The 12,770-nt window shown below is 42.9% G+C and overlaps 2 protein-coding genes across 3 annotated transcripts; one reads left to right on the top strand and one right to left on the bottom strand.

Annotated features, from left to right (window-relative positions):
- The first annotated feature begins 6,810 nt into the window (after positions 1-6,810).
- Positions 6,811-10,009, top strand: calua (calumenin a). 2 transcript variants are annotated; one of them, XM_003448757.4, is made up of 7 exons: positions 6,811-6,964; positions 7,258-7,489; positions 7,946-8,139; positions 8,232-8,398; positions 8,472-8,532; positions 9,141-9,340; positions 9,421-10,009. In XM_003448757.4, the coding sequence occupies exons 1-7, from the start codon at positions 6,955-6,957 to the stop codon at positions 9,523-9,525; spliced, it is 969 nt and encodes a 322-aa protein (XP_003448805.1). In that variant the 5' UTR covers positions 6,811-6,954; the 3' UTR covers positions 9,526-10,009. The 2 variants fall into 2 exon arrangements, with proteins under 2 accessions (XP_003448805.1, XP_005475750.1); XM_005475693.3 differs by having other exon boundaries at positions 6,867-6,979.
- Position 10,010: 1 nt separating this feature from the next.
- Positions 10,011-11,864, bottom strand: opn1sw1 (opsin 1 (cone pigments), short-wave-sensitive 1). Its single transcript, XM_003448756.3, has 5 exons — positions 11,351-11,864; positions 11,106-11,274; positions 10,870-11,035; positions 10,483-10,722; positions 10,011-10,362 (listed from the first exon to the last, which is right to left on the bottom strand). The coding sequence occupies exons 1-5, from the start codon at positions 11,688-11,690 to the stop codon at positions 10,270-10,272; spliced, it is 1,008 nt and encodes a 335-aa protein (XP_003448804.1). The 5' UTR covers positions 11,691-11,864; the 3' UTR covers positions 10,011-10,269.
- Positions 11,865-12,770: the final 906 nt, after the last annotated feature.

Raw genomic sequence — 12,770 nt, 5'->3', positions numbered from 1 at the left:
GACGTGTTTGCATGCAACACACTACCCCACCCTGTGTTAAGCCTATCTAATAATGATAGCAGTTAAGCATCTCTTAGTCAAGCTTATCAGCCCACATCACCCCTACTTGAGGCCTGTATATTGATGTGAAGAAATATAATGCGATTTTTCCCTTGAAGTTACTTTTTTTGTTAGGGAGGATTTGTTTGTTGGTGAGTGCAATGTTAAAACGAGTTCTTTAAAAAGCAAAAAAATAATTTCATACGAAGGCAATATGAGCAGAGAGTTCAAATATGCTGAGGGATTGGCTGTGTTTGTTCAGTTAGTTAAATACGAACAAAATTATATCAGAAGTGCAGCCACGTGTCCGGCCAGAAAGAAAGTACCAGTTTGTTTATTTGGTAGTTCAATGAAAGGCTTCAGTTAGATAAGAGTGAGGGGATTTGTATTTATTTTATTTTAATTTTTTGTGGGGCGAACCCTACACAAATAATGCAGCAAAGTCGATTCTCTCCTCCCAGCAAAAAGAGCAAAAAGTACAGAAAAAAAGAGACTGAATTATGCTAAAGATCATAGTGAACCGGGAATATGAAACCCAGAGAGAAGTTGCCTAATCACAAGTTTAACTGAGAGAGGCAGCCTTAATTGTGCTGTGAAAACTCAAATACTAGATACGAGGAACAAAACATAATAACAAACAAAACATAGCAAAACTGAAAACATTCAGCAGTTTGACGCAAGAGTGTCAAAGTAAAACAGGAACCAAGAGACATTCACAAAGACGCAGACTTGATACTGGGACGTGGAGACATGATTGACTGGGGAGACAGAGGGAACATGGACACAAGGGTGACTAGACATGAAACGTGGAACTCGGGGAAGACAAAGGCAAAAACAATAAAGAGAACCAAAACCATGAAGAACAACCAATCCAAGAATAAAACTTAAACTTCAATAAAACCCAGTACCTTGACACTCCTACATATTGTATTCCACACTTCTTACAAGTTATTGAATATACACAGTTCTTAGAACGCTGATTACCCTTACATTGTGAGAGGAAAACACTGTCATTTTAAAAACTGTACAACCATTTACGGTGCTGAAAAATTGGCCTCTGAGGTCTGGGTCTAGCCTCAGAGAGTGGTGTGATTTTGGCCTTTATAAGATCATCTCTCAGGTTTTTATTTCTCCTAAAGGCTGCAATTAACTTATAATCTCAAAACATTTGGGTGTCCTGAACAAGTTTCTGAAAGTGGTTCCTAATTCATCTGGTGGCGATGGGGCAAACATGGTAGCCACTGGGAGAACAGGAGAGACATCAGTGGGCCTGGTCTGTAAAAAGGATTTGAAACACCTCCTTAAGAAAAGGCGACAGGACCCTCTTGTGGACAATGCCGAGAATTGAATTTTAGTAGCTTTCCTGAAATCAGTCTGCTGAGTTCAGATCCTATGAAATCTCAATAATTGGAGATTATTAAGATTTCATGAAAGCTTGTCTTAAGCAAGGGGGCATGTGTATCTGTGGGTTTGAAAAATACTTTTACATCCAGTCTATGGTTATTTTTGAAAATTTGGCCCCTTAAATGTGGTTGTATCCAAGAAATCAATTGAGGTTTTTTTAATAGTGGATTTAAGCTTAATTGAGGCATTATGGTTGTTCAGAGTCCTTAGAAACACATCAAAATCTTGTTCAGAATGTTGCCATATTCCCCAAATATCTTCAGGAAACCAATAAACCGATAACAATGTATTCTGATTCTGAAAAACACACACACAAAACAAACAAAGCAATGCAATAGACGAGCCTCCATTAACATGACATGCCCAGGCCTTACCGAGAACTTCCCCAATTCTGTACTTCAGCTGAAGTTCCCTCCATCTGTGGTAGTAGGGTCCGTAGTATGGAAAACCAGACTGCACACTAGTGATAGGAAGTTCAGCTCTTTTCAGAGAGCCGGCTCTTGTGGCACAGCTCCCAAAGAAGACCTGGCTCTTTTGGCTCCCAAATGGCTCTTAATTTATTATCATCTGTAGCCTCATATTTTGCTTTGTGTGTTGAGAAACCCTTTTGCATTTAGTGTTTTTATGAGAAGCCTTATAATTGTTTTGATGCATTCTCAACCATCCAGGTAAGTAAATCTCCAAAGGTGGATTCTGTTCATCTGGACGCAGCGTTTTCAGTGGGAGAAACATTTCGTCACTCATCCAAGTGACTTCTTCAGCCTCAGCTGACTGCAGGTTTCCCCAACCTTTTAAACGGCACATTTGCATAATGACTGAAACCAGCCCACTGAAGGAACAATGGGCTGTGAGGTCAGTTCCTTCATCATGATTATGCTAATTCTCAAGACCATTGATCAACACCTACTGATCAAAGACCATTGATCAATGGACATGAGTACCATTCACAGAGAGTTGGGGAATGGCTGCAATCACAGCATTGTAATATGGCAAAAGATGTACCCTTAGGCCCCCTCCTCGATTCAGAGATGTCTTTCCCTTTTCACGTAAACGGCCTTATTGACTCCGCACTCAAACCAGCGTTCCTCCTTGTCCAGGAATCGTGGACAGTATGTACAATTGGGTACTTACAATGCTATGATTGCAACTATTCCCCAACTCTCTGTGGCAAAGCTCTGCCAGGGAGAATTAATGACCATCTCAAATCTGGTTGGGGCATGGAGCTCTTTTCCAAACACCCTCGCTCCAGCAGCTCTACGGTCCCCCTAAACTTGCACTGAGCCGCAAGCTCTCACACCAATGGTTAAAAATTCTCGCTGATGTCTCTTTTGTCTAGTGCACCCATCATGTCATGTGGAATTGATGCCAGGGAATGCAAGTTAGATAGTTAAAACGAAATTGCCTATGCCTATGAAATTGGTAATTACTATGAGGTTGTTTCTCTATATCTTAGTGAGTGAATTGGAAAAATGAATTTGCACCATAAAAATATTTCTTTCTGTGTGAACAGGGTGGAGGGCCTCTACCCGTAGCGGGTCATGCAGCAGCTGAAGTATAGTAAGTAGGTGAGCAGATGGAGAGCTGGAAAAATTGTTCTGAGCACATGTGGTACAGACAGACATTAATGTCCTTCATTAAAATTGGCCACCAAAACTGTTCTGCACATACCAGAGAGTAATCATATATACAGAAGTAATGATATAGCTTTGTCAAATCAATAAGCTGTCAGAGTCACTTCCACAAAACTGAGTGAGGGCCGCATTAAAAAAAATATGAAAGAAACAGTGCTAAAAGTCACAAATATGACTTGATGATACTTTGTGCCAAAGATGTGCAGAGCTTAGTTGAACTGAGCAGGAGTCCAGAGTGTGGAGAACCAACTGGAACAATAAACAGAAATCTGGAGTAGAGCAGACAAATCGGACAGTCTCAGGCCTAAAGAGCAGAGCTCAGGAGGTGAAGCTAATAACCAGTATTATACAAACTTCACTGAGCTTACAGCTTACCTGTATTAAAGAAGGCTACAAACTGAATCATGTATGGTTTCTTGTAGAAAACAAGTGACTGGGTGTTTGCAGGAGTCTGTCATAGGCTACCAGTACATGCAGTTGGAGGTTAGATGGGGATGCAGGACGGCCGGCACTTTAAGGATATTGAATATTGATGGCATGTATTTAAAGACACACACACATTCTTCAGCTATGCCTTTGTTGTTAGCTTGGCCTTGGTGAGCTTCAGCAGATATTCCTGAACTTTGTCTGTTCCTCACAAATTTTGTAATAATCGCGCAAGATTTTCAATTTTACCTTACAGTTCTTTTCCAGTGCTAAGACATGATTGTAGATGTCAGCAAAGTCCCTGAGCATGGGACAACATTCCTCCTCTGCTCACATTCTTGGTTACTGCAATTTGGATATGATTTTGTTCAAAATGCACCCGTCTGAACCCCCGTCCCCCTCACCGTCCCTACTCACAGGTGGCTGTGATTGTGGAAGGCTGTGAACTGGAGGTTCTTGGATAGGTCTTCGCTGTGTGGCTTCTTCAAATTACTCCACCTGGAGTTCACAGCTGGTGTGGGTGGAGAACGCCCACAACTCAATGACATCTTCAGCCCTTCGAGGCTTCCCTGGGATACCAATCCCCGTTGCTGTCTGTCTCGGAAGGGGAACTCCCTTCTCTTCAATCCAGCATCACGTGCGTCGTTGTCACCACCTCTGGAGATCCAGATCCTCAGGTCAGTGGAACAAAATAAACGTTTGGCAGATTGTCATGTTTCACCAAAAATGTACCTCTGAGGACCAAATCTAAGAAGTAGGAAACTTGGTTCATTGGCACATTTGAGGTGCTGTTAATTATTAACCCAGTGACTGTTCGTTTGAACCTTCCTAGTAATATCAGGATTCATAACTCATTTCATCTGTCCCAGGTGAAGCCGGTCTGGACAGCATGTTGTGTGTATGTGTTTTGTGTCTTGTTAGGAACCTGGAGATGAGTGTCGTGGGAGCGGAGCGTTTGTAAATATTGAGTGTTGGAGTTGTTTACCTGTCACACCACCGACCACAAGAACTGAGCGGGAGTCAGGAGCACATTTACAGAAGCCACGTCTGTGGAAAGTCTTTCAGTATTGTTCACATTCTCACTGTAAATAACAGAGAGAATTTACAAAATCCTCCATTTTGGTCCCGTTCTTGCCATGCACTCTGAAAAACGACTGGAAGCATTAGTGATTGTTATTGTTTTATTTTAATATCACAATTTAAAAAATCATTGTTTGTGTCAAATTCCTTTTTAAAAAAAGTCATTTCTAAAATGTAGCATGTTTCTAAATTGTAAAATGTAGCATTTTTGGATTTAGAACATCGGTTGGACTACATGTGAAGAGAGTCATTTAACAGCACCACCTAAAGAACACCACTACACCTGTCTCAGCAGCACCAATAAGGGTTTAGATCTCTGCTCCATTATTAACATATAATAACTCCAGCGTCTCCTTGCTGTTGGGTAATTAAAAAATTATAATTACCTATGAAAGAGAAAAAATGTGATGTAATCTTCATGTACATAAAGTTCAGAATCTCAGGTTTCCAGAAATGACTTTTTACTTTAAATTATTTGGACTCATTCTAATCATTGTTGAGCTTTTGGTTTTGTTCAAGTATATGCCAAAGGTCTAATTGTGATGTATATGGAGGTAAAAGGTGAGGTAAGATGGGTTAGTTCCCCTTCCAACTTACTCAACAGTGAAGCTTGGGAACAATCCCACAGCTGAAAACATGGGGTGGTTATATTGATTTATCCTCCCGAGCAGTGCGGAAGATGGTAGTGTTGAGGGCATGGTGATGGATAATCAGTAAAGCCATCAAAATTTACTTTTGCCAACACCTGTGGAGTGCTTTATTCCAAGACACTGACATTGTTTTAGATGTGTGGATAAAGTTTGGCATTCTAGGAAAACCAGCTCTCTGATCCAGCGCAGAATCAGCACAGAGCTGTGCATCTCCTTGTTGCAGGGCTGATAAGATGAAGGGTTAGTGGCTAATTCTGCAACACTGTTGTCATGTTGTGAAATGACAGTGAAAGGGGAAGTATAATGATTATGTTGCTCCATGGTGGTTTGACAATAGCGAGCAGTTTAGTGCAGACTGGAAGAAATTTCAGACATGGGGTGCAGTGCCTGGGCACGGCCATGAGGTGGTGATAGAAGGTGAGGTGGGTCATGGTTAGGGTCTGATGAGGGCTGTGATGGGTGACTTTCAGTCCAGTTGGTGTTGTGTGCCTCTCCTCAGACCTGGCTGCAGTCTGCTGATTATAGAAGAATCTGCAGTACAGAAAAGCAAGAACAAGCAGACCCCAGACCCACTGCAAACACTAAATAACGAGACGACTCCATGTGGGTGCCAGACTTAAGAAAATCTTTGTGCAGAAGCGAATCGTGTTTCTGTCCAGAGATTCGTGGGATGATGTTTGCATGCTTCTGCTCCACCCTGAAGCTCTGAGTCTGCCACTGGATTTTACCATTCACTGTGAACTCTGATGGAGGGCGTTTTTAAACGCAACACAGCACCACCTTTTGATTACACTCTCTCACAGAGGGCCTGCTCACCTGCTTACCTGCTCACCTATTACTGCTGCACTTTGCTTAAGTTTAAAACAACTTACAATATCAGATCACAGGATTTTGCATTAGCTCATCATTTTCATACTAAACTTGGGAAAAAAGGATGTTATGTCAGAAATGGACTGTGGTCCAAGAACAAATGTTTGATTTTAATGAGCCAGATAAAAAACAAATCACAAAAATTAAAAAATTAAAAAGTGAGCGACAAACATGTCATAAGACACCTCAGCATCATGAAAACCCGGCAAAGGTCATGTGACTACTTCCTGTTTGTGTGACGAAAGAAACACAAAGATGTGCTGCTGGCTGAGTGCAAGGGGAGAACTGTGTGATTAATAATAATCCACAGGTGGCTCCAACAGGAGCCTGAGATTATAATCCCCACAGATTATTTTATGTTTCTATCAGACAAACCTCTTAAAACTGAGGGGTTTTTTACTATTAGTACTTTTACTTTATTTAAATGTCGCTGTTTGTACGTGAGATTATAGATAGAGTTTTATTGGGGATGACCACAGTGGGGGTCTCGTGTTAAGTTAAATAAACGTGAACGAAAGAATCTGCAGGAAATACAGTTTCATCATTTTTAAACTTCATGCTTTTTCCGCCCCGCCCCCTTCATGTCAGCGCGCGGGTCTGCGGACGTGGCATGAGCGCTTCCTTCTTTCCTCTCGTGAAGAAGAACCAATGAGAAAAGAGTCCGCGGACAGCAACCCTCTGACATCATCGAGGGAGCATGACGTGTAAGTGAGGTGGACCAATCAGGTCGAAGGAAAAGTCTGAGGCGGGCTCTGATTGGCTTCGGAGGCCCGGAGGCGGCTCCGCGGGGCCGCTGGCAGCTGGGCTCGATGTGAGGAACGAGCAGAGCAGCGGTCACCCGGTGTAAGAGTATCATGCGCACAGGTGAGAGGAGAGCAGGTGAGCTGATGCTCCAACAGCTGTAGCGAGTTTGAGGCAATCTGCAGTTTTATGAATATCAACAGTAAACAGAAACTGTGATGTTTGTAAAAAACAGAGTTTATTATTACGTAACTGACGTTTACGAGAGAAGCTGACTGTGAGTGAAAATATTCAAAGAGGAATTTAAAGCTTAAAACGTGAACTTTGTTTCTGTGTGTGGGGTGTGGAATTGCGTGCGTGCGTGCGTGCGTGCGTGCGTATGTATGTGTGTGTGTGTCTCTGTATGTGTGTCACAGTGTATGTCAGGATGGTGCGTCCAGTGTTTGTGTTCCTCATCCTTGCTGTGGTGGTCAGCAGCAGCAGTAAGCCCACAGAGAGGAAAAGTCGGGTCCATCATGAGGAGCCTCTGAGCGCGCTTGAGCATGATGACCAGAAAAACTTCGACTACGACCACGAAGCGTTTTTGGGACAAGAGGAGGCCAAAACCTTCGAGCAACTTACTCCAGAGGAGAGCCAACGCAGACTCGGGTGAGTTCAGGTCATCTGAAGCTTCGTCTAGTTTTTCTGAGTGATGAAGAGAAGCAGGCCGGCCTCGGCTTTCCACATTGAAGTACAGCCCGAGCAGACTGTGGCTGAGCGCTGTGCAGGGACAGGGTCCACAGAGCATAATGAGAAATTCAGATAATCACTTCCTGTAGCTGCGTCATCCTGACCGTGAGGAAATAGACGTCCTCACTGGTCGTCTCCACCTCCAGCTGCTGCAGACGCAGGAGAAACTTTACATTTTCAACTCACATACTCAGCTCGGCTGTGTTCACAGAAAACTCAATACAATTAAAATAAAGTCCAGTGTATTTCCTGGACCTGTGAGCTCAGTTTGGGTACAGTTAGGTTTGATATTTCTCAAGTCCAGTCTTTATTTTTGTTGCCTCTCATTAAGATGTTGTTTTTGGCTTTGTGCTCTGGTAATTCGTGTCTCTGCAGCATCATCGTGGATAAAATTGACACTAACCGCGATGGTTTCGTCTCTGAGGAGGAGCTGAAGGCCTGGATCAAAAACGCTCAGAGGAAGCACATCTCTGGCAGCGTGGAGCATCAGTGGAAAGACTTCGACTTGAATGGCGACGGCCGCATCAGCTGGGAAGAGTACAAGAACGTGACATACGGCAGTTATCTGGGTCAGTACTCCGTCTGAGGTTATTAGGTCTTCTTTGATAAACGTTAATGTGCTGTAACCGATCTGATCAGGTCTCTCATTGCTTGGCTCCAGATGACCCTCCGAAGGAATCAGAGTACAACTACACCCACATGATGTTGAGGGACGAGCGGAGGTTCCGGGTCGCAGACAGGAACGGAGACCTCATCGCAGACAAACAAGAGTTTACCGCTTTTCTTCATCCTGAAGAACACGAGTACATGAAGGACGTCGTGGTGCAGGTGAGACTGATGTTGTGGGGTCATGTGACCCACTGTTTTGTTTCAAATATTTAACTTTCTTTTTTTGTCACAGGAAACGATCGAAGACATCGACAAGAATGGAGACGGGTTTATCGACCTGAAGGAGTATATCGGTGAGGTTTTATCGATCAGGTGGAGCATTAGAGGAAACAGGAAGCAGCTGATCTGAAGGTCAGGAGGTCAGGCCTTTACCTTCTCCTGACAGACGGACTCAGCAGTGATGGTCTCATGATGAAAATGGACCTTGGAGCCTATGCATGCTTTTTGTGATGTCAGGCAGCAGGGGGCAGCACTGTGACGAGCTCGCTGCTGAATACCACGAAATTTACCTGCAGCTGAATTTATTCTGTGTGCTGTAGCTTTCCTTTTTATGATTAGCCAATCAGAATGCTTGTTAGGTGGAAGTGTGTGTGTGTGTGTGTGTGTGTGTGTGTGTGTGTGTGTGTGTGTGTGTGTGTGTGAACAGACTGTAACCAAACAGATAAGTTTAACTTCCTCTTCTAAGTATGGTCACTTCCTGTCACATCCAATCGCCCCTCCCTGAGCCCGGTTCTGCTGCAGGTTTCTTCCTGTTAAAAGGGAGTTTTTCGTTCCCACTGTCACCAAAGTGCTTGCTTATAGGGCACCATATGATTGTTGGAGTTTCTCCTTATTATTGTATTGCCTTGAGGAAAATGTTGTGATTTGTGCTATATAAAAAAACTGAATTGAATTGTCGTAGGTGACATGTACATGTCTGAGAACGGCGAGGAGGAGCCTGAGTGGGTGGCGACAGAGCGTCAGCAGTTCTCAGAGTTCAGAGACAAAAACAAGGACGGGAAGATGGACAAAGAGGAGACGATGGACTGGATCCTTCCTTCTGACTATGACCATGCCGAGGCCGAAGCCCGACATCTGCTGCATGAGTCTGATGCCAACCAGGTGAGGCTGAACCAAAAACGCCCCTCGCAGCTTTCTGTTTACCTGCTTGCATGTGTAACAGCTGATTTTTGTGTCTACAGGATGGAAAACTGAGCAAGAAAGAGATCCTGGACAAGCATGAGGTGTTTGTTGGAAGTCAGGTGACAGACTTTGGAGAGGCGCTACTGCGACACGACGAATTCTAGAAGGTCACATAATTGAAGCGTCGCTGGAACAAACGGTTTCTGAATTTTGGTGGAAACTTTATGGAGATAATTTATTTTTAGAGCCAAAGAACAAAAACAGTTTTGATGTTCAACAGTTACTGCCAGGTTGTTGGGTCAGACTTTACAAGTTTTTTATTTTTCATATGTGTTTTTGCTTCTGCAGTACAGAAGCGTAAAACACTGAGCCGCCATTTCACTAAAATCCACATTTATTTCATTTAGCATTGAAGAAAATTATGTCATTGGGACACAGGTGGACTAAAAGGAGTGCTCATGTGAGTTCAGGTGAGAGCGCTTTACTGTCGTACTTCGTACTTCAGAGCGTTGCCACTTTTGGAGCAAATAACAAATGTTTTTATAAAGATTTAAAGATGCCTTAAAACTTAAAAAAATCTACAGACAAAGTCTGAGTTGTATGTCACATTTTTACCTGTTTATCAATAAAAAAAAAGTGAAACTCGGAGTTTGGTTTCGTGAACGTTTTATTCAGAAAGTCTAAAGAAAGACACTTCATTGTTTTTAATGTTTATTTTTGCCTTTTATCTAAACACATATGTTCTACAGGAACATAGATATCAGCTGATCGTGTGTACGTATAAACTGTATTTACATGTAACGATGAGTATACAGGAAACATTCGTCCTCCAAACTCTGACCTGTGAAAGTCCTCTTCAGCTCAGTCACGCCCTTTTAAAAGTCCTCAGTGTCACTTTGGTGTGAGCATTAAGAAGCTGTGGACACTTCAGTCTTTGTGGAAACTTCAGAGGATTCGTCCATTTTCTTTCCAAACACCATCTCCATGATGCAGCCATTAAACTAAGAACAGAACAGAAGAACTCGTCATCACTTCAGCGGCAGGGCCAACTCAAACTGTCAGAGAAAAGCTGCGAAAAACTAAACCCTGCGTTCTGCACTGTGTTATCTGAGTGTGCTCACCTGTTTGTTCATGAAGACGTAGATGAGCGGGTTGTAGACGCAGGAGCTCTTAGAGAAAAATGCCGGGATGGTGACAAGTCGATAGTCTTTGTTTTCATCTGTGGAGTAGGCAAAGTAAAGAGCTGCCAGGGCGTACGGGCCGTAGCAGGTGACGAAGGACCCCACCATGACGATGATCATTCTTGACACCTCCTTCTCCGCCTTCTGGGTGGAGGCCGACTCAGCCTGTTGGGCTGCAACCTGCAGAGGAAACAGCAAGGCTAAGCTTTAATGGAGTGAAGTTCTCAAGCTCCAAACACACAACCAGCACAGAGACTCAGTTAATCACTTAGTGTTGATTGATTGATTGATTGATTGATTGATTGATTGATTGATTGATTGACTCACTGCTCTCAGAGCACCCAGCAGCTGGGAGTAGCAGAAAATGATGATGGTAAGAGGAAAGATGAAGCAGGTGATCAACAGGAAGTAAATGTAGCTGGTCGTGTTGTACTCCTCGTTGTGAGTGTACCAGTCGGGTCCACAGGAGCAGCCCAGACCTTCAGGGATGTACCTACCAACACAGACAATCAGTTCACCTGTACAGCACACACATGGGCAGAATCACCTGGTGCCTACAGTACCTGCTCCAGCCAAAGAAAGGTGGGCAGGCACAGCCAACCCCCATGAACCAAGTGAAGGCCACTGCAGCCAGAGCGTGATTTGAGCCAAACTTAAAGGCTCCGAATGGTTTACAGATGACCAGGTACCTCTCAAAGGAAAGCACCGCCAAAGACCAGGCGGTCACCAGACCTGAGGAGGAGGGAGAAACACACCATTACACCTGCACACATCTGTACGTATCCTGCCAATGGATCGGGTGGTTTACCTGCAATTGCGCCCACGGCAGCCTCCAGAGCACACAGCGTGTGACCCAGGAAGTAGTAACCTCGCATGGAGGCTAAGAACACCTGGCTGACGGAGAAGGTGACAAAGATGAAGCCAGAGAAGGAGATGTTGACAAGAATGAAGTTGAGGGGAACTCTGAGCTTCTTGTACTTCATCGTCGCCACGAGAACAACGAAGTTTAAAGGTGTGCCAGCAAACAGGACAAATCCCATAAAGGCAGCCTGCAGGTAAAAGGCCCAGGTAGGGGCCAGGTAATACTGGGGCCCCTCGAAGGGACTGACTTTGGAGATGTTCTCGTACAGGTGGAAGTATTTCCCCATTGTGACCCTGAGCTCTCTGCTGCTGCCGCTGTGTCAGCCTCTTATATACGCTCATAAACCACTTACAGCAAAGATTATGCTGCTGGGATTTTTCTAAACTTTCAGGATTAAGAACTTCTGACTCCTTAATCTGCTTACAGAAGGTTTTCTCTTTGAACACACGGATCCACCCGAGTTCACTTCAGAAAACTCAAAACATACTTCCTGCTTTAAAAGTGATCGTGGTTGCATGCACGTCTTCATTTCTTTCACCTATACATTGTTTTTATAAAACTCTGACTGGTTTTATTTATTTATTTATTTATTGTTTTAGTAAATGGCTCTGGAATTAGCCCTTTAACTCGGAGGAACTGAACCTGGAACCCTGTGGTCAGTTGATGTTACCAAACAGACTTAATTTAATGATTGATTTCACTAACTAAATTATTAGTGATCTAAACATAAAACAGCAATCATATTAACAGCTAATAACATGAAATTCAAACTTTAGTTATGCTAAATGATTTATTTGTACTATTTAAGTTTGGTTACACATAATAACTAGAAACATCAGCATCCATCCAACCAGCTGAGGGTTGTGGGCGGGTCGGTGGGTGACAGGCGGGGTACACTTCATATCAGATCAGATCAGATCAGATCATATCATATCATATCATATCATATCATATCATATCAGATCAGATCATATCATATCATATCATATCATATCATATCATATCATGTCATACCAAATTTATTTGTATAGAACATTTAAAGACCAAAGTGCACCAAAGTGCTTTCCAGTAAAACCATGATACAGATAAAATCACAATATAAAATATAAATTACAGATATAAAATAATTACATAATATAAATGCAGATCCAGATAAAAACCACACTAATTAGCCTTAAAAACCAGGTTAAACAAGTACGTTTTTAGATTTAAAAGATTGAATAGAATCTGATGCGCGAATGTCAGGATTTTATACGTAAACAATAAGATTTTTAAATTGATTTGATATTTGATAGGAAGCCAGTGTAAGTTGGCTAGAACAGGGGTGATGGAATCATACCTTCTAGTGCCGGTTAAAAGACGTGCT

The sequence above is a fragment of the Oreochromis niloticus genome, linkage group LG17 (genome assembly GCF_001858045.2).
Source record: "Oreochromis niloticus isolate F11D_XX linkage group LG17, O_niloticus_UMD_NMBU, whole genome shotgun sequence".
Taxonomy (NCBI): Eukaryota; Metazoa; Chordata; class Actinopteri; order Cichliformes; family Cichlidae; genus Oreochromis; species Oreochromis niloticus.
This window is presented reverse-complemented; position numbering and strand designations above follow the sequence as displayed.